At 43.4% G+C, this 20,124-nt stretch overlaps 1 protein-coding gene across 1 annotated transcript in view; it reads right to left on the bottom strand.

The window, feature by feature from the left end:
- Nucleotides 1-332: 332 nt before the first annotated feature.
- The window catches only part of LOC311148532 (chemokine-like protein TAFA-5), a gene marked incomplete at its 5' end in the record, with an annotated part of 106,079 nt that continues 86,287 nt past the window's right edge, over nucleotides 333-20,124 (bottom strand). Inside the window, 3 exons of the mRNA XM_084185514.1 lie at nucleotides 333-420; nucleotides 2,904-3,038; nucleotides 11,729-11,856. Coding sequence (XP_084041640.1) covers nucleotides 3,030-3,038; nucleotides 11,729-11,856 — 137 coding nt within the window. The 3' untranslated portion in view covers nucleotides 333-420; nucleotides 2,904-3,029. The remainder of the gene's footprint in view (nucleotides 421-2,903; nucleotides 3,039-11,728; nucleotides 11,857-20,124) is intronic.

Genomic DNA, 20,124 nt, shown 5'->3' with positions numbered 1-20,124 from the left:
CGGCTATCTTTTTCTTTGGTCTGTAAAATCACTACAGAGGAGTTGCCAAGCGTAAAACTCCAAAAGAACATTTGTGTCCCGTGTCCAAAGTCTAGGTTGGGTCAGATCCAGAAGTTCATGACGACACACATTAGAATTATCCAAACTCAACTGAAAAATATGTTCGGTCTCCCATGGAATAATAGAGCATTGCAAAGTTCATATGTTCAATGTTAAGCTCCAGCTCCTGTATTTGAAGTCCGGGCCTTTGGCAACGTAGGTTCTACGTGGCTTCACGCTGCTGCACAGAACAATAGACGGACAGCTGATGATAAGACGACGTATGCTCCACACAGGCGGTGACGATGGACTATAGCAAGCAGCTCACACACCATCCCCTCTCTCTCTCGGGAGCGTCTGTCCCCGCCATCGTCAGGAGACCTGGAAATCGATAGGAACACAACAGCCATCAGGGGAGAAGAGAATGCAGGACGACATGCGACATCTGGCTCTGAGAGCCCTTCTGCTTGTGTAAGCAATGCATTTATGGTGACGCTACTGTCGATAAAATGGCAAGCCCATCACTTCAGGGGACTCAATGCAGTATGTTATGTGTGATTCAGAAAACATTGGGGGTTGACATCAGGAGTCTGAATGTTTCGAGCTGCAGATATTCTCTCTCTCTCTCAATTCAATTTCAATTCAATTCAATTTCAATTTAAGGGCTTTATTGGCATGGGAAACGTGTGTTAACATTGCCAAAGCAAGTGAAGTAGATAGTAAACAAAAGTGAAATAAACAATAAATATTAACAGTAAACATTACACTCAGAAGTTTCAAAAGAATAAAGACATTTCAAATGTCATATTATGTATATATACAGTGTTGTAACAATGTGCAAATAGTTAAAGTCTCTCTCTCTCTCTCTCTCTCGTAAATACTTTGAAATATTAACAATACATTTTTTTCTTGCATTCTGTAGATAAAATTGCACAGAATGTTCTTTATTCTCTGACTGTGTCACGTTCATTTCAGTTAATGAACTCTCTCTAATGATGCCAAGCTGTTGCTCAGGTTGAGATTAGACGCGCACAAGACGTAAATGAAGTGGTGAATACTGTGTCGTGAGGCAGACCTCACTGTCTGACTGAGCCTTCATTCAATTAAATAACATCCCTTTTGATGAACCAACATTACAGGGGTTAAAGGGTGTGACAGATCTTCTCCATACACAGATAAAGATTTTAAATGTAATCAGAGTCGTTTCAAAATCACGGCGATTTGTCACGGCCCTTAATGTACCAAAGATAGTGTGGGGCTCCACACTGCCCTCTAGCCATTTGGTTACGCTACAAATTATGACAACATCATAGAGGAAATGACAAAGCAAAGCAAAATGTCTTCCCTGCTCTCAGGGCATTCACAAAGCAACTTAACTGAAGTTTGCCTTAGTGCTCTGCATAAGTTACTGCCCCCACACTTACAATACAATGTCATGCAGGCGTCATTTTTCCTACCCCATTGCAATAGAGGACACAGTATAGAGGTCATTCTTGCTATATTGATGACTGATAATTCAAGCATCCCCTTGCATCTCAACCATGCGTTACAAACCCCGATATCAAATGAACTTGCAGTTTATCCTTCACTATATTGACTGTATATTTTGTGTTGACTGTATTGTAGTTGTACGTAATTATTGTTGTCCTACATGTTTAATGCCCTTTAATCTGTGCATGATGTTGTAAACATTATTTCCCCAAGTGGACAATAATATCAGTAAACACACATTATCAAAAATGACCTCACAAGTAAACATTCCCTGACAGAGATCCACAAGCAGACTACAGACAATTATAAACCGGGTGGTTCGAGCCCTGAATGCCGATTGGCTGACAGCCGTGGTATATCAGACCGTATACCATGGGTATGACAAAACATTTATTTTTACTGCTCTAATTACGTTGGTAACCAGTTAATAATAGCAATAAGGTACCTCTAGTTTGTGGAATATGGCCAATATACCACGGCAAAGGGCTGTATCCAGACACTCCGCGTTGTGTCGTGCTAAAAAACTGCCCTTAGCTGTGGTATATTGGCCATATACCACACCCCCTCAGGCCTTTTTGCTTAAATATACCATGGTTGGTTTTCTTTAGCCATAGCATCATTTGCCTGCTTGAATCCAAACCAGACTACAGTGGAAATCATGCATAGCACAGATGCCCCGACATAGGGAGACAGTATATTTATATTTCGGGATCGCACTCAAAGGTTTCTAGAAACATTAACAACGGAAGAGGATATGGGCAGGAAAAATATTTGTGTCCCTTAAAGGGAAGTTTCGTAGTTGATTCCAGGTGAAGACTTCGAACAAGTGCACCTTTGGGGTGAGTATGCATTGAATAATTCATAACCGTCTTGTAACCATCTTGTACATCTGTAATAGGAATTCCAAAACAGAGGCAAAACATTAAGGTAAGGCCAATGAACCAGGGTTCTAGACTTTTATTTATTTGATTTTGGCACCCTGCCAATTGAATCTCCCCTGTATTATTGACTCAAGCTGATTAAACAGGGATCGAATATAAATGTATCCATCATTACAGATATCATTACTGTGTTAACATCGAAACCCTACAGGTTCATCTCGGACAAGTCACTGTTCATGTCTGAATGCGTTCAATATTTCACCGGATGCTGTTCAAATCAAATCACATTTTATTGGTCACATACACATATTTAGCTGATGTTATTGTGGGTGTAGCGAAATGCTTGTGCTTAGGAGCTAGAAGCAGAGCTGGCACGTCTGTCGGCGTCATCTTGCCCAACATCATTACAGAAGAGAAAACAAGTGTGTCATTTGCCATCACAAAGGAGTAATCATGCATATGACATTTAGGGGAAACGGAATTCATCTGTACCTTGCTGTGTCGCTCTAGACTGCCAGGATCTGCAGTTAGTTGTTTCTCTCCTGTCTGTCCTTGAAAAGTGGTTGACTTTCGCTGTCTGTCTGGCTGGCAAGGCGTTCTGTCTTTGTGTGTGTGTCGTCATAGGGCCTGAAATCACAGGGAGAGCTTCTTGCATTTTTTCGTCATACAGAAAATGTGCTGTCTAGAACCTTTAATGGTTCTTTGGCTGTCCCAATAGAAGAACCCTTTGAATAACTCCTTTTGGTTCCAGGTAGAACCCTTTTGGGTTGCATGTTGAACCCTTTTCACAGAGGGTTCTACATGGAACCTAAAAGAGTTCTACCTGGAACCAAAAACTGTTCTACCTGGAACCAAAAACGGTTCTCCTATGGGGACAGCCGCAGAACCCTTTTGGAACCCTTTTTTTGAAGAGGGTATGTATAGGGATGAAGTGAAGCATGGTCCTATACTAAATTAAGAGTGATGCTACATTTTCTTTGGTTAGGTTAAACTTGTTTTTGCGCAGTGAAAATGTATACTTGGGTTCAATATTTCAATATAATCCCGTTTTCTGTGTGAACAAAAACAATCTTAAATATGTAGCAATTGAAACATTCTCTATCGCAGTGCTACACCTCTATCGTTTCTCCAGGAATTCCCAGTTATTTGTTTTGATAGAAAAATTATTCGATTTTTAATTGTCCAATGTATTGCCCAATGTATAGATACTCATGGCAATGTAGCATAGCTAGCACAGGACGAAGCACAGTGATGCTTGGAAGCATGGGGCAATGATGCCACAACAAGTGGAATACAGGGATAAATCATAAATGCATAAGGATACAGTGTTGTTGATACAGATAATAAAGATGCAAGGTGAACCATATGCTCAAGATCAATTATGATTAGTCAACAGCAATTGACATTTCAATGTAATTCTGAGGAATAAAGTTGCTGTTTCCCGCAGAGAGGGGAAACAGTGTTGACATTTGGAGAATGCTGAGATGAGGTTATCATGGCCTCTTATGTTTTGACCTATGACCAGTATATATAACATTTCACCTCCATAATGCATAATTTTAGGATTTGTGAAGGGTAGGCTGATCCTACAACCTTGAGTCATTCTGCACTGCGTTTAGACGAGCAGCTGTCCTCTCCATGGTGATTGTGTTCGAACTGTGATTTGATTGGTCCTGGTAAAGCCTGGCTGCCCAATGGGATCAATTAGGGAAAGAGAATCAGCTCCACCACAGCCCAGTCTACCTGTCTTCTTATAGATCTTCTTATAGAATAGGAAGAGCTGGGCACTCACTTGCACGCACACGCACACGCACACGCACACACAGACACACACACACGGCAGATATATTCATACAGTTCATGCCAATATTCTTTATTAAAAATGTGTTGCATACATAGGAAAAGAGTTGGGCTCCTGACAGTACATGAAAATGAACCATAACTTCCTTGTCTCCGTCTCTTCACATTGAATGTTCATGCCTGCTGCCAAATATGACTGATTACAGTAATCTCATACCTCAGTGTTAATGATGATGTACCACAGAATGTTCATTTCTAGCCTGCCACACAGTAAAGAGGTAATAACCGATGAGCTTTATCATATAATTAAGAACTTTCACTGCATCTACAAATAGAGTGTGAATGTGAATATGGGATGGCAATAACCGCTTTTTGGTTTTTAATAAAATGCATGTTGTTATCTGTCATAATTCTTTTGTGATAACATAGGCCCTGTTCAAATTAATGGGAAAACAAAAGGAGCTGTGTTTCCTGGGTATGCACATAATTACGTTTTGGTCAAAATAAATAAAAGGAATTTGTTTTGAGAACAAAACAAGATGAGTTTTGATTGAGTTAAATAGGCAATTGGCAAATATCTCAAAGCAAAAAAAAAACTAGCCTGTTTGTGCATTAGCCTGTAACAGCTCCACCTTATTCTTTGTTGTGCCAAACCTTCTGGTCCACTGCTTTAGCTGGTCATATGCAAAGAGATTTTGGGCAGGGTAACTGGTTGTGATTGGGGAAATTGCCCTGTGTAGGGTGCCGTCTTTGGGATGGGACGTTAAACGGATGTCCTGACTCTCTGTGGTCACTAAAGATCCCACGGCACTTGATTTTGTGACGTTACACAGAGTATCTCATGGACAATATCTAAACATGTCAACACAAGTGCGTTAATGCAGGTCAAGACTAGAGTATGTGCAGTAAGGACAGTTTCAAATGAATTTGGCTTGCTAGCTGCATACCTGCCTGTGTCAACAATGTCTGTGATTAGATTGTGTGGCTGCAGGTATTTATTGAATCAGGATAAGGCCTGCTCTACTCCTCGCCCTTATTGCTCAAAAAAATCTAGACAGACGATGACAGCGAGCCCAGACTGCTTGGCATGACAATGAATGACAAAAGACTAAAGCATAGGCTACACAGATATGTGATGAACCGCCACTGCCCCTAAATCATTCTGCTAAATGGAAAATAGGCCTACATTTTTCTTACCAGCTTGAAACTTATAAGATGGAAATATTATGTTAAACATGCCGTAATATTGGGGTTCACTGATCAAATGATCCATGTCTTTATATAGCAAAAAAACTAATTCCTCTGCCATTGTTAGCCTATTATACTGTCAGAAAAGTCACCAGGTATCCTGAGTTGATTTGGCAGGTGACTCTATCTACTTCCTCTCTACTTCCTCTCTCCCCACTCTCTCTGCCTCACTTTTCTTCTTTCTTTCTGAATCCCTTTCCTTCTCTCTCAGCAATAGAGTCATGCAGGGAAGAACACCCACTCCCATTGTTAAATCTGTCCAATTACATTGCACCATTTTAGATGCCCATGACACAATATCCAGGTACAAGCACAAGGAGTTTGGTTTGAACATGATACTAAGTCTGAACATGATTCAGCATCCACTGAATGACAGAAGATATTGCCATGCTGTGAGGAACATTCATCAGGGGACACAAAACAGCCAAGAGACAGAGCTACAACAAATCTACCTTTTCCAAGAAAGCTGAAATCATGCTTGTTAATCTTAGATAAAGTAAAACGTGGCTCCGTAAAATAAATGTGGAAATTGAATTGCAGAATATGCTGACGTGCTTAAGGGCGTCCCATATGAGAACGTTTGGAAATTTTAAGAAAATCAGTTTAATGAGTCTAATATTGTAACTTTCACACTGTAAAAGGCATTTTATATACATTGCATTAGCATGCTGTAAAAAATATATTGAAGCTGTTATATTCATCTTTATAGTCTCATAAAAAAAACAGAGTAACTTTTATACACATTAAGCTGCACATATTTGGCTATCATGTACTAAGCTATATGTTAGACCTCAGGCTCCAGTAGAGCTGCTGTACCCTACTGGAGGCTTTCATTCCAACCCTAACCTAGCACACCTGATTCGACTAATTAGCTGCTCACCAGGTTATTGATTAGCTATATCAGGTGTTACCATGGGGCTGGATCGGAAGCCTGCACACCCAGTGGCTCTCCATGACCAGAGTTAGAGAACGCTGGCATATCTCAACGATATCCAAGTCAAAATGCTCAAGTTTTAAGTATGGAGAGAACAGTTTGACATAACCACTACTTATTTCATGAATTAGAAATCAGTATTGCCTCTGGGTCATTGTGTACTACTTAGTACTGTATAAAATATAAATATATAATCCAATACATGTGGTAACATGCCTAAACATTTTGCAAACATTATGTAATGTGATGTGTTAATGTCCTGTATGTGATTATACAAAAATAAAAATGTACTCAAGCCCAATTCATAGTTTTGAGACCACCTGTAGACAATGCCCTTGGATGAAAATGTCACTGGTTACTGTGACTTGCACAATACTTTTTATTTTTTAGTCTGGGGCAAAGCGGTTCAACATAATTTAGTTAAATGTACTCTATAACAACATCTGAATTCATTAGTTTCTGTGTAGTCAGCCAGGGCAGGGCTTAACTTTGGAGGTCTGTTTGTTGTTAAGTTAGAAGAAAAGGCTTGTTTTCTTATCCCTGCTAAAGCTTTGTGGTTACATAGCAGAATCGCTTAGCATCGGCCACAAGCCTGCCACCGCCATACAGGAGATGGTTCTAACAGTCCACCAAGAGACAACTGTTATTTTACACAGAATTTACAGGGTTAGCAGCTCCCTTGCCCCCTGTCCATCTTTAAAACAAGCCCCATTGAAAGCAATGGCGCCTGAACAGAGGGTTTCTGCACATAAAATGCTGGACTTTCAATGCTATCCTTGGGTTGACAGGTTTCATTATTCAGTGCCTAGACTGACAGCCCACCAGCCTCCTGTCTCAGGCCGCCAACCATGGCACTGAAGGCCTGAGCATGCATGACTACCCCTCAGCCTTCAAGACATTTCTGGGGGGAAATTCAGCGAATTCTACCTGATTCTTTGCGATGCAGAAGAATATCACAGGTGTTTATGATAGTCAGAAGACCCCTATAGGATCTGTATGTTAGGAGGATGTGTATGTTAGTTGCTTTTGATAACAGACAGAAGTATGCAACCTTAATTAATGCAATGACAAATTTGTAAATTATAAGCTTTTAGGTAATGCCTTAATCTTTGTATGAATGTTATCAAAAAAGCGATTAGGTTGATGAGCTGCAGTGCAGGTGTTCTGCAAACGCTGTATGGCGTAGTTATAAATGAACAACCTTTCTGCTACATTTATGAACATCAGACGACGTGCCTATGATGGGGATGCAAATGAACGCAGCATAACGACCCTATTGAAATGGAGCTCCTTGATCACCCATGAAATGGATGCCCTGACAAGAGAGCGACAGAAGTACCATTCAGGGAGTGGCATTAAGTGCGCATGAGTGAGAATTATTTCATCAACACACTTAAGCTTTGGTTTCCTTTCTGTTATCACATAAAGACAGACAAAACACATTCTGTAACACATTGAAAGAGCTACGTGACGCAGCCATACAAACTGATTGCATCAGTCACTGACCACATAGACATAGGTGACAAAGAGTCATTCAATTGAGTTATCCTGAAAATGACAAGTAGGGCAGTTTTGAATGTTTCCACAGGGGCCTCTGCACCTTCACCAAACACATCAAGGGAAAACACAGGACAGGTCTTATGACAGGTCTCTGGAAAGGTCTTATGACAGGTCTCTGGACAGGTCTTATGACAGGTCTCTGGACAGGTATTATGACAGGTCTCTGGACAGGTCTTATGACAGGTCTCTGGACAGGTCTTATGACAGGTCTAATGACAGCTCTTATGACAGGTCTCTGGACAGGTCTTATGACAGGTCTCTGGACAGGTCTTATGACAGGTCTCTGGACAGGTGTATTGACAGGTCTCTGGACAGGTCTTATGACAGGTCTCTGGACAGGTGTAATGACAGGTCTCTGGACAGGTCTTAGGACAGGTCTCTGGACAGGTGTTATGACAGGTCTCTGGACAGGTGTTATGACAGGTCTCTGGACAGGTGTTATGACAGGTCACTGGACAGGTGTTATGACAGGTCTCTGGACTGGTGTTATGACAGGTCTCTGGACAGGTCTTATGACAGGTCTCTGGACAGGTGTTATGACAGGTCTCTGGACAGGAGTTATGACAGGTCTCTGGACAGGTGTTATGACTCGGTTAATAAAAAAGTGGTCAGATGACACAGATGCTAAGCTACAGGACTGTTTTGCTAGCACAGACTGGAACATGTTCCGGGATTCTTCAGATAGCATTGAGGAGGACACCACATCAGTCACTGGCTTCATCAATAAGTGCATCGATGATGTCGTCCCCACAGTGACCGTACGTACATACCCCAACCAGAAGCCATGGATTACAGGAAACATCCGCACTGAGCTAAAGGGTAGAGCTGCCGCTTTCAAGGAGCGGCACTCTAACCCAGACGCTTATAAGAAATCCCGCTATGCCCTCCGACGAACCATCAAACAGGCAAAGAGTCAATACAGGACTAAGATTGAATCGTACTACACTGGCTCTGACGCTCGTCGGATGTGGCAGGGCTTGAAAACTATTACAGACTACAAAGGGAAGCACAGCCGCGAGCTGCCCAGTGACACAAGACTTCCAGACGAGCTAAACCACTTCTATGCTCGCTTCGAGGCAAGCAACACTGAAGCATGCATGAGAGCACCAGCTGTTCCGGATGACTATGTGATCACGCTCTCCGTAGCCGATGTGAGTAAGACTTTTAAGCAGGTCAACATTCACAAGGCCGCAGGGCCAGACGGATTACTCCGAGCATGTGCTGACCAACTGGCAAGTGTCTTCACTGACATTTTCAACATGTCCCTGACTGAGTCTGTAATACCAACATGTTTCAAGCAGACCACCATAGTGCCCGTGCCCAAGGACTCTAAGATAACCTGCCTAAATGACTACCGACCCGTAGCACTGACGTCTGTAGCCATGAAGTGCTTTGAAAGGCTGGTCATGGCTCACATCAACAGCATTATCCCAGAAACCCTAGACCCACTCCAATTTGCATACCGCCCCAACAGATCCACAGATGATGCAATCTCTATTGCACTCCACACTGCCATTTCCCACCTGGACAAGAGGAACACCTACGCGAGAATGCTATTCATTGACTACAGCTCAGCATTCAACACCATAGTGCCCTCAAAGCTCATCACTAAGCTAAGGATCCTTGGACTAAACACCTCCCTCTGCAACTGGATCCTGGACTTCCTGACAGGCCGCCCCCAAGTGGTAAGGGTAGGTAACAACACATCTGCCACACTGATCCTCAACACGGGGGCCCCTCAGGGGTGCGTGCTCAGTCCCCTCCTGTACTCCCTGTTCATCCATGACTGCATGGCCAGGCACGACTCCAACACCATCATTAAGTATGCCGACGACACAACAGTGGTAGGCCTGATCACCGACAACGCTGAGACAGCCTATAGGGAGGAGGTCAGAGACCTGGCCGTGTGGTGCCAGGACAACAACCTCTCCCTCAATGTGACCAAGACAAAGGAGATGATTGTGGACTACAGGAAAAAAAAGAGGACTGAGCACGCCCCCATTCTCATCGACGGGGCTGTAGTGGAACAGGTTGAGAGCTTCAAGTTCCTTGGTGTCCACATCACCAACGAACTATCATGGTCCAAACACACCAAGACAGTCGTGAAGAGGGCACGACAAAGCCTATTCCCCCTCAGGAGACTGAAAAGATTTGGCATGGGTCCTCAGATCTTCAAAACATTCTACAGCTGCACCATCGAGAGCATCCTGACTGGTTGCATCACCGCCTGGTATGGCAACTGCTTGGCCTCCGACCGCAAGGCACTACAGAGGGTAGTGCGTATGGCCCAGTACATCACTGGGGCCAAGCTTCCTGCCATCCAGGACCTCTATACCAGGCGGTGTCAGAGGAAAGCCCTCAAAATTGTCAAAGACTCCAGCCACCCTAGTCATAGACTGTTCTCTCTGCTACCGCACGGCAAGCGGTACCGGAGTGCCAAGTCTAGGTCCAAAAGATTTCTCAACAGCTTCTACCCCCAAGCCATAAGACTCCTGAACAGCTAATCATGGCTACCCGGACTATTTGCACTGCCCCCCACCCCATCCTTTTACGCTGCTGCTACTCTGTTAATTATTTATGCATAGTCACTTTAACTCTGCCCACATGTACATATTACTTCAACTACCTCAACTAGCCGGTGCACCCGCACATTGACTCTGCACCGGTACCCCCCTGTATATATAGCCTCCCTACTGTTATTTTATTTTACTTCTGCTCTTTTTTTCTCAACACTTTTTTTGTTGTTGTTATTTATATATATCTATATTTTTTTTTTGTAAACTTTTTTGTTAAAAATAAATGCACTGTTGGTTAAGGGCTGTAAGTAAACATTTCACTGTAATGTCTGCACCTGTTGTATTCGGCGCATGTGGCCAATAAAATTTGATTTGATTTGATTTGATTTGGAGAGGACTTATGACAGGTCTCTGGACAGGAGTTATGACAGGTCTCTGGACAGGTCTTATGACAGGTCTCTGGACAGGTGTTATGACAGGTCTCTGGACAAGACTTATGACAGGTCTCTGGACAGGTGTTATGACAGGTCTCTGGACAGGACTTATGACAGATCTCTGGACATGTCTTATGACATGTCTCTGGACAGGTGTTATGACAGGTCTCTGGACAGGTCTTATGACAGTTCTCTGGACAGGTCTTATGACAGGTCTCTGGACAGGAGTTATGACAGGTCTCTGGACAGGTCTTATGACAGGTCTCTGGACAGGTGTTATGACAGGTCTCTGGACAAGACTTATGACAGGTCTCTGGACAGGTGTTATGACAGGTCTCTGGACAGGACTTATGACAGATCTCTGGACATGTCTTATGACATGTCTCTGGACAGGTGTTATGACAGGTCTCTGGACAGGTCTTATGACAGTTCTCTGGACAGGTCTTATGACAGGTCTCTGGACAGGAGTTATGACAGGTCTCTGGACAGGTCTTATGAGAGGTCTCTGGATAGGTCTTATGACAGGTCTCTGGACAAGACTTATGACAGGTCTCTGGACAGGTGTTATGACAGGTCTCTGGACAGGTGTTATGACAGGTCTCTGGACAGGTCTTATGACAGGCCTCTGGACAGGTCTTATGACAGGTCTCTGGACAGGTGTTATGACGTCTCTGGTCAGGTCTTATGACAGATCTCTGGACAGGTGTTATGACAGGTCTCTGGACAGGTGTTATGACAGGTCTCTGGACAGGTGTTATGACTATGAACTCTGGTCACTTTAACTGTGACAGATTGTGGTCACGAGGCTTGGCAGTCTTGTCTTACCGTGGTGGTCTTCACCCGGCCCCCCGGCTGTGTGCAGGTCCAGCCTGAGTGGTTTACTAAGAGGTCACAGCCCTCGTCTTCCAAGCAAGGCATCATCTCACACCACTGCCGGCTCCTCACAATGAGAGCTGTGGAGAGAGGAGAGAAAGGGGGTTGGTTATTTCTCGTCGTATCTATCTATCTATCTATCTATCTATCTATCTATCTATCTATCTATCTATCTATCTATCTATCTATCTATCTATCTATCTATCTATCTATCTATCTATCTATCTATCTATCTATCTATCTATCTATCTATTTTTATTTTTTATTTTTTATTTCACCTTTATTTAACCAGGTAAACCAGTTGAGAACAAGTTCTCATTTACAACTGCGACCTGGCCAAGATAAAGCAAAGCAGTGCGATAAAAACAACAACACAGAGTTACATATGGGGTAAAACAAAACAAAGTCAAAAATACAACAGAAATACATATATATACAGTGTGTGCAAATGTAGCAAGTTATGGAGGTAAGGCAATAAATAGGCTATAGTGCAAAATAATTACAATTAGTATTAACACTGGAATGATAGATGTGCAAGAGATGATGTGCAAATAGAGATACTGGGGTACAAATGAGCAAAATAAATAACAATATAGGGATGAGGTAGTTGGGCGGGCTAATTTCAGATGGGCTGTGTACAGGTGCAGTGATCGGTAAGGTGCTCTGACAACTGATGCTTAAAGTTAGTGAGGGAGATAAGTGTCTCCAGCTTCAGAGATTTTTGCATTTCGTTCCAGTCATTGGCAGCAGAGAACTGGAAGGAATTGCGGCCAAAGGAGGTGTTGGCTTTGGGGATGACCAGTGAGATATACCTGCTGGAGCGCAGACTATGGGTGGGTGTTGCTATGGTGACTAATGAGCGGGGATTTGCAAAGCAGTGATTTATAGATGGCCTGGAGCCAGTGGGTTTGGCGACGAATATGTAGTGAGGACCAGCCAACAAGAGCGTACAGGTCACAGTGGTGGGTATTATATGGGGCTTTGGAGACAAAACGGATGGCACTGTGATAGACTACATCCAATTTGCTGAGTAGAGTGTTGGAGGCTATTTTGTAAATGACATCGCCGAAGTCAAGGATCGGTAGGATAGTCAGTTTTACAAGAGCATGTTTGGCAGCATGAGTGAAGGAGGCTTTGTTGCGAAATAGGAAACCGATTCTAGATGTAACTTTGGATTGGAGATTCTTAATGTGAGTCTGGAAGGAGAGTTTACAGTCTAACCAGACACCTAGATATTTGTAGTTGTCCACATACTCTAGGTCAGACCCGTCGAGAGTAGTGATTCTAGTCGGGTGGGCGGGTGCAAGCAGCGTTCGGTTGAAGAGCATGCATTTAGTTTTACTAGTGTTTAAGAGCAGTTGGAGGCTACTGAAGGAGTGTTGTATGGCATTGAAGCTCGTTTGGAGGTTTGTTAACACAGTGTCCAATGAAGGGCCAGATGTATACAAAATGGTGTCGTCTGCGTAGAGGTGGATCTGAGAGTCACCAGCAGCAAGAGCGACGTCATTGATATACACAGAGAAAAGAGTCGGCCCAAGAATTGAACCCTGTGGCACCCCCATAGAGACTGCCATAGGTCCAGACAACAGGCCCTCCGATTTGACACATTGAACTCTATCTGAGAAGTAGTTGGTGAACCAGGCGAGGCAGTCATTTGAGAAACCAAGGCTATTTAGTCTGCCAATAAGAATGCGGTGGTTGACAGAGTCGAAAGCCTTGGCCAGGTCAATGAAAACGGCTGCACAGTACTGTCTATTATCGATCGCGGTTATAATATCATTTAGGACCTTGAGCGTGGCTGAAGTGCACCCATGACCAGCTCGGAAACCGGATTGCATAGCGGAGAAGGTACGGTGGGATTCGAAATGGTCGGTGATCTGTTTGTTGACTTGGCTTTCAAAAACTTTTGAAAGGCAGGGCAGGATGGATATGGGTCTGTAACAGTTTGGATCTAGAGTGTCACCCCCTTTGAAGAGGGGGATGACCGCGGCAGCTTTCCAATCTCTGGGGATCTCAGACGTTACGAAAGAGAGGTTGAAAAGGCTAGTAATAGGGGTTGCGACAATTTCGGCGGCTAGTTTTAGAAAGAAAGGGTCCAGATTGTCTAGCCCAGATGATTTGTAGGGGTCCAGATTTTGCAGCTCTTTCAGAACATCAGCTGTCTGGATTTGTGTGAAGGAGAAGCGGGCGGGGCATGGGCAAGTTGCAGCGGAGGGTGCAGAGCTGGTGGCCGGGGTAGTGGTAGCCAGGTGGAAAGCATGGCCAGCCGTAGCAAAATGCTTGTTGAAATTCTCGATTATTGTAGATTTATCGGTGGTGATAGTGTTTCCTAGCCTCAGTGCAGTGGGCAGCTGGGAGTAAGTGCTCTTATTTTCCATGGACTTTACAGTGTCCCAAAACTTTTTGGAGTTAGTGCTACAGGATGCAAATTTCTGTTTGAAAAAGTTAGCCTTTGCTTTCCTAACTGCTTGTGTATATTGGTTCCTAACTTCCCTGAAAAGTTGCATATCGCGGGGGCTATTTGATGCTAATGCAGTACGCCACAGGATGTTTTTGTGCTGGTCAAGGGCAGTCAAGTCTGAGGAGAACCAGGGGCTATATCTGTTCTTAGTTCTGTATTTTTTGAATGGGGCATGTTTATTTAAGATTGAGAGGAAATTACTTTTAAAGAACAACCAGGCATCCTCTACTGACGGAATGAGATCTATATCCATCCAGGATACCTGGGCCAGGTCAATTAGGAAGGCCTGCTCGCTGAAGTGTTTTTGGGAGCGTTTGACAGTGATGAGGGGTGGTCGTTTGACCGCGGACCCGTTACGGACGCAGGCAATAAGGCAGTGATCACTGAGATCCTGGTTGAAGACAGCGGAGGTGTATTTAGAGGGTAAGTTAGTTAGGATGATATCTATGAGGGTACCCATGTTTACGGATTTAGGGTTGTACCTGGTAGGTTCGTTGATAATTTGTGTGAGATTGAGGGCATCTAGTTTAGATTGTAGGATGGCCGGGGTGTTAAGCATATCCCAATTTAGGTCACCAAGCAGTACGAACTCTGAGGATAGATGGGGGGCAATCAATTCACATATGGTGTCCAGGGCACAGCTGGGGGCTGAGGGGGGTCTGTAGCAAGCGGCAACAGTGAGAGATTTATTTCTGGAAAGGTGGATTTTTAGAAGTAGAAGCTCAAACTGTTTGGGCACAGACCTGGATAGTATGATAGAGCTCTGCAGGCTATCTCTACAGTAGATTGCAACTCCACCCCCTTTGGCAGTTCTATCTAGACGGAAAATGTTATAGTTGGGGATGGAAATTTCAGAATTTTTGGTGGCCTTCCTAAGCCAGGATTCAGACACTGCTAGAACATCAGGGTTGGCGGAGTGTGCTAACGCAGTGAATAACTCAAACTTAGGAAGGAGGCTTCTGATATTTACGTGCAGAAAACCAAGACTTTTACGGTTACAGAAGTCAACAAATGATAGCTCCTGGGGAGTAGGATTGATACTGGGGGCTGCAGGGCCTGGGTTAGCCTCTACATCACCAGAGGAACAGAGGAGGACTAGAATAAGGATACGACTAAAGGCTTTAAGAACTGGTCTTCTAGTGCGTTGGGTACATAGAATAAAGGGGGCAGTTCTCCGGGCGTTGTAGAAAAGATTCAGGGCATTATGTACAGAAAAGGATATGGAAGGATATGAGTACAGTTCAGGTAACCCTAAGCGTTAGGTAACAATGAAAGAGATAGCGTCACTGGAGGCACCGATTGAGCCGGTCTCGGCGTGTATGGGGGGTGGAACAAAGGAACTATTTGAGGCAGTTTGAGAGGGACTAGGGGTTCTACAGTGAAATTGTATAATAAGAACTAACCCAAACAGCAATAGGCAAGGCATAATTGACATGGGAGAGAGGCATAAAGCAGTCACAGGTGTTATTAGAGAGAGCTAAGACAACAGCTGGAAATAGCGATAACGTTTGGGCTAAGGCTAAACAGAATAAACAGGACAGGGTACCGTGTAAAGGAACAGTCCAGCAGGCATCAGCTGTGCAGCTGAGTGATCATAAGGTCCAGTAAACAGCAATATGTGAGTCCGAGAGCAGTTCAAATTGGTGCTTCAGCACAGCTAGCAGGGAGCACAGTTGTAGTTTGCGTGTGCTAGCGGGCCGGGGCTGGCAGATGGATCTTCATGGTCGTCGCAACGGGAAGCCTGTTGAAACCACATCAGACTATTTCGTCGGCAAACCAGTCGTGTTGGATCGGCGGGGCTCAGTGTCAACACTAGGAGGTCGCGTCCGGTTGACAGAGAGGTAGATAGCCGGGAGATGGGCCTGAGGCTAGCTCAAGGCTAACTGGTGCTTGCTACAGGACAATGGTAATCAGCCAACAACAGGTTGCAGCTAGCTAGCTGGTTGCGATGATCCGGCGCTAGGGTCCAGTGATTCCGGCAGAAAGTCCAATAAGCTCTGGGTCGATAGCACGCTGGGTCGATAGCACGCTGTGCAGACTGGCCGACGAATTGTCCAGGCTAGAGCTAGAGCTGGCTGGTGGATAGTGTAGGCCACGGACAGTGGTGAAGACGCTAACGGTGACTAATATCAAGTAGCCATTCAGTTGCAGCTACACTAGTTTCAGCTAGTTTCAGCTTACGGTTCTTGATGAAAGTTATAAAGAAATAATAGAATCCTTTCCACGTTGGGTGAGGCGGGTTGCAGGAAAGTATATTTAGTTAAAGAATGAAAAGTAAAAATTGAGAAATATATACAAAATAGACAAAAAAAAACAAGAAACGGGATATTTACACAAGGAGAATGAATAAAAGCGACCGCACTGCTACGCCATCTTGGAATCTATCTATCTATCTATCTATCTATCTATCTATCTATCTATCTATCTATCTATCTATCTATCTATCTATCTATCTATCTATCTATCTATCTATCTATCTATCTATCTATCTATCTATCTATCTATCTATCTATCTATCTATCTATCTATCTATCTATCTATCTATCTATCTATCTATCTATCTATCTATCTATCTATCTATCTATCTATCTATCTATCTATCTATCTATCTACATTCTCAATATGGATCACAAGTCAATGGTAAATATAATAAATACAATAAGTTTGATCCACAATGACAAAATGGTATCAATTAACAAAATCCAAATGCACCAAGTCAGATGAAGCAGAACGCATGTTTAGCACAACATCTGTGAGAGAAAACGCTGTCCAAGTGGATGGCAGTGACTGGAGGTTTAAAGGCAGAAACAGAGGGGAGAGAGAGAGAGAGAGAGAGAGAGAGAGAGAGAGAGAGAGAGAGAGAGAGAGAGAGAGAGAGAGAGAGAGAGAGAGAGAGAGAGAGAGAGAGAGAGAGAGAGAGAGAGAGAGAGAGAGAGAGAGAGAGAGAGAGAGAGAGAGAATAATCTACTATATACTGTACACACTGACAAAGGGACTTCAATCACCTTAATGGAGGATGCGAGATAAAGTGTGCGAGACGGAGAGGAAAGTGATAAACATTGGAGAACATGTAGGATTTGCAGCACAGGGATGGAGAGGGGACATGTTATGAAAGACCATTGATCATTGAGCTTATGAAGCAGGAACGCTCTAATGATCAGCACACTGCTGTATACCATCTGAGCTCAGGTTGTTATAATTCATAGCCCACTGGAGGGAACCAACCAATGCCTGCGCTTAGATTTCACGATGGGTTGCGGCAAGGCTCTCTCGACCTTTACAAACCATACTCTTTGATGAAACGAAGTGAAAGGTATGTGTGTGTGTATATGTGTGTGCGTGTACGTGTGTGTGTGTGTGAGTGAGAGAGAGACACCTGCTCAACACCGGCGACTGCAGCCCTCCACAATGCCACATTTTGGGAGAGAGTGTGTGTTCAGGTGTTATTAAACCCCATTCATGTTCATTAGCACGCTCAGAGGTTAAACAACACACAACAAGGGTAACCATAACCACAAAGACTACAGGAAAAGAAAAATGCCAGAATAAAATGAATAATAAAATGAATAATTAGATCTGTGAGTATGAAACAGAACATTTTAGCTGTACAAAGAGCCTTCTCCTCTTGAAGTAGACCTGTTTTTATACACACGTCTATTTATAAGAAACTAGGGCATTCGCACCCTTGCATTTGCATATCATGACATCCCAATTGGCCCTCAGAGAGAGAGAGAGAGAGAGAGAGAGAGAGAGAGAGAGAGAGAGAGAGAGAGAGAGAGAGAGAGAGAGAGAGAGAGAGAGAGAGAGAGAGAGAGACAGAAAGACAGAAAGACAGAAAGACAGAAAGTTGCATATTTAGGTCCAGGGGAAAATAATAATTGAGCAGAATATAGCTTATAACAAACAAAAACTAAACTATGCAAATGGAAGCACATACAGCATCAGGGGAAAAAGGAGTCACCTTTGCACGTACATAAAGCCAAGGGCAAAGTTGTGTTCACACAGCGAAAGCAATGACAAGGAAGAACACTCAATTACCGCTACAAGCAATACAAATAAATCAATTGTACAAACTCAATGAAGTTACAGTAGATTTAAGCTGTAATAGAGAGGTAAAATACATGTTTTCCTCTCTGTTGTACTGTTGATGCAACTGCCTATACCACATTTGTTTCAATGTTGTCATGGGAATACCTGATGGCAATTTTATTTGATTTTTTTTTATAGTTGTTTAAATGATATGCTCAATCAATAGGCAGATTAACAGCATTGGACAAATAACAAATGCATTGTCAGCGCAAGTCCACCAATGTTCTTAAACGGGACACATGTGGACCCCAGGAAGAGTAGCTGCTGCTTTTGCAACAGCTAATGGAGATCCTAATAAAATACCAAACACCAAAATGTAATCACAAAAAAACTAGATGAGGGTGAAGGGAAAAATAACTAAAGTTGTAACTTTAAGTGAAACAGATCCTTATAATTCACATCCCCGTCCACCTCAGTGAAATGAAACTTTGCCAGGGATGCTGCGGGGATCCTTCTGGAAGTGAACAATTCGCATGGGGAGGCATTTGAAAGCCAGAGATATGGATAACACATTTACAGGGAGAGGCCAAACCATTTATACTATACAAAACGCATTCAGATACCCTGCTAAATTCCTAGCGCAACCAGAGGATGATATAGAAAATTAAATGGTATATGGACTGTTTAACAAGGTAATACATTCTCCTGTGGTGTCTTGTGACTGGACATTTTATAGTGATAACCTGTTAGCCTCAATTATCAATCTGAATTTCCATTGAACATCACCATAGGGCATGATGCCCTCTCAGAAATGGTCCTTAATTAAATTCTTCCATTTCCCCATTCCTTTATCTGATGGGAGAGGGGGTAGTGGAAGTGATAAGTATATCAATAATACCCAATCACCATGCCGCCTGCCTTCCAAGGTCATTCCCACCTTTAGATAACAATCAATTCACGTTATTGTTCTCCTTCATTATCCCACCATTAGCTGTGGCGGCCACTCAATTGAAACAGCTGGGGGCGCGTGGAGATCCAAAGGCAATCTCTGTTGTGGAATAATAATCATGAAAAGAAGAAGAAACAGAATCTACCTTCATGAAGGTGTGTGTGTGTGTGTGTGTGTGTGTGTGTGTGTGTGTGTGTGTGTGTGTGTGTGTGTGTGTGTGTGTGTGTGTGCAGATGGAGAGGAGGTGGGCGCGGATGGGGGCACAGTTCATCTTGCGGAGATAAGACAGAAATAACATCATTACATCCACCAGTGGGGCAGTATGTCTGTGAAATAGCATATCACTGAGCCGTCAACAGCTGCCGCCCCGGGTGATAAATCCTGCTTAATATGGTGTGAAGCCGGGGGTCTGGCAAGAGAGGGGCTGGGGCTGCTAATCTGCCCCAAGGACAGGACAGGGAATACACAGAGAACTACCAAACCCTCAACAGAGACAAAAACATTCCAGGAGTCACCACTCACTTCATTTATAGAAACAGTGATAGTCTATCTCGATCATGATGTTCTGCTTTCCTAAACTGTTTGTAGGCCTAACTGCTTAACCCTCCCCTTGTCCTAGGGTCAAAATGACCCGCCACTGTGTTGAACCAACTTTATTTAATTTTTATATTTTTGGGATCATTTGTGAGAAGGAGGCAGTGAGACTTTAAAGAAAGTATCACTGCCTCCTTCTCACAAATGATCCAAAAAATATAAAAATTAAATAAAGTTGGTTCAACACAGTGGCGGGTCATTTTGACCCTAGGACAACGGAAGGGTTAAGCCTTTAAGAGGTTAAAAGTTTGTCAAATTGTATTCTGCTTTGATGTTATAAACAGTTCCTGAGTAACGCAGTCTGGAAAGTTCCAG

Source organism: Coregonus lavaretus (genome assembly GCF_964263955.1).
Source record: "Coregonus lavaretus genome assembly, chromosome: 21".
NCBI lineage: Eukaryota > Metazoa > Chordata > Actinopteri > Salmoniformes > Salmonidae > Coregonus > Coregonus lavaretus.
Note: the sequence above shows the minus strand (reverse complement) of the source record. Positions and strands in the feature narration are given on the sequence as shown.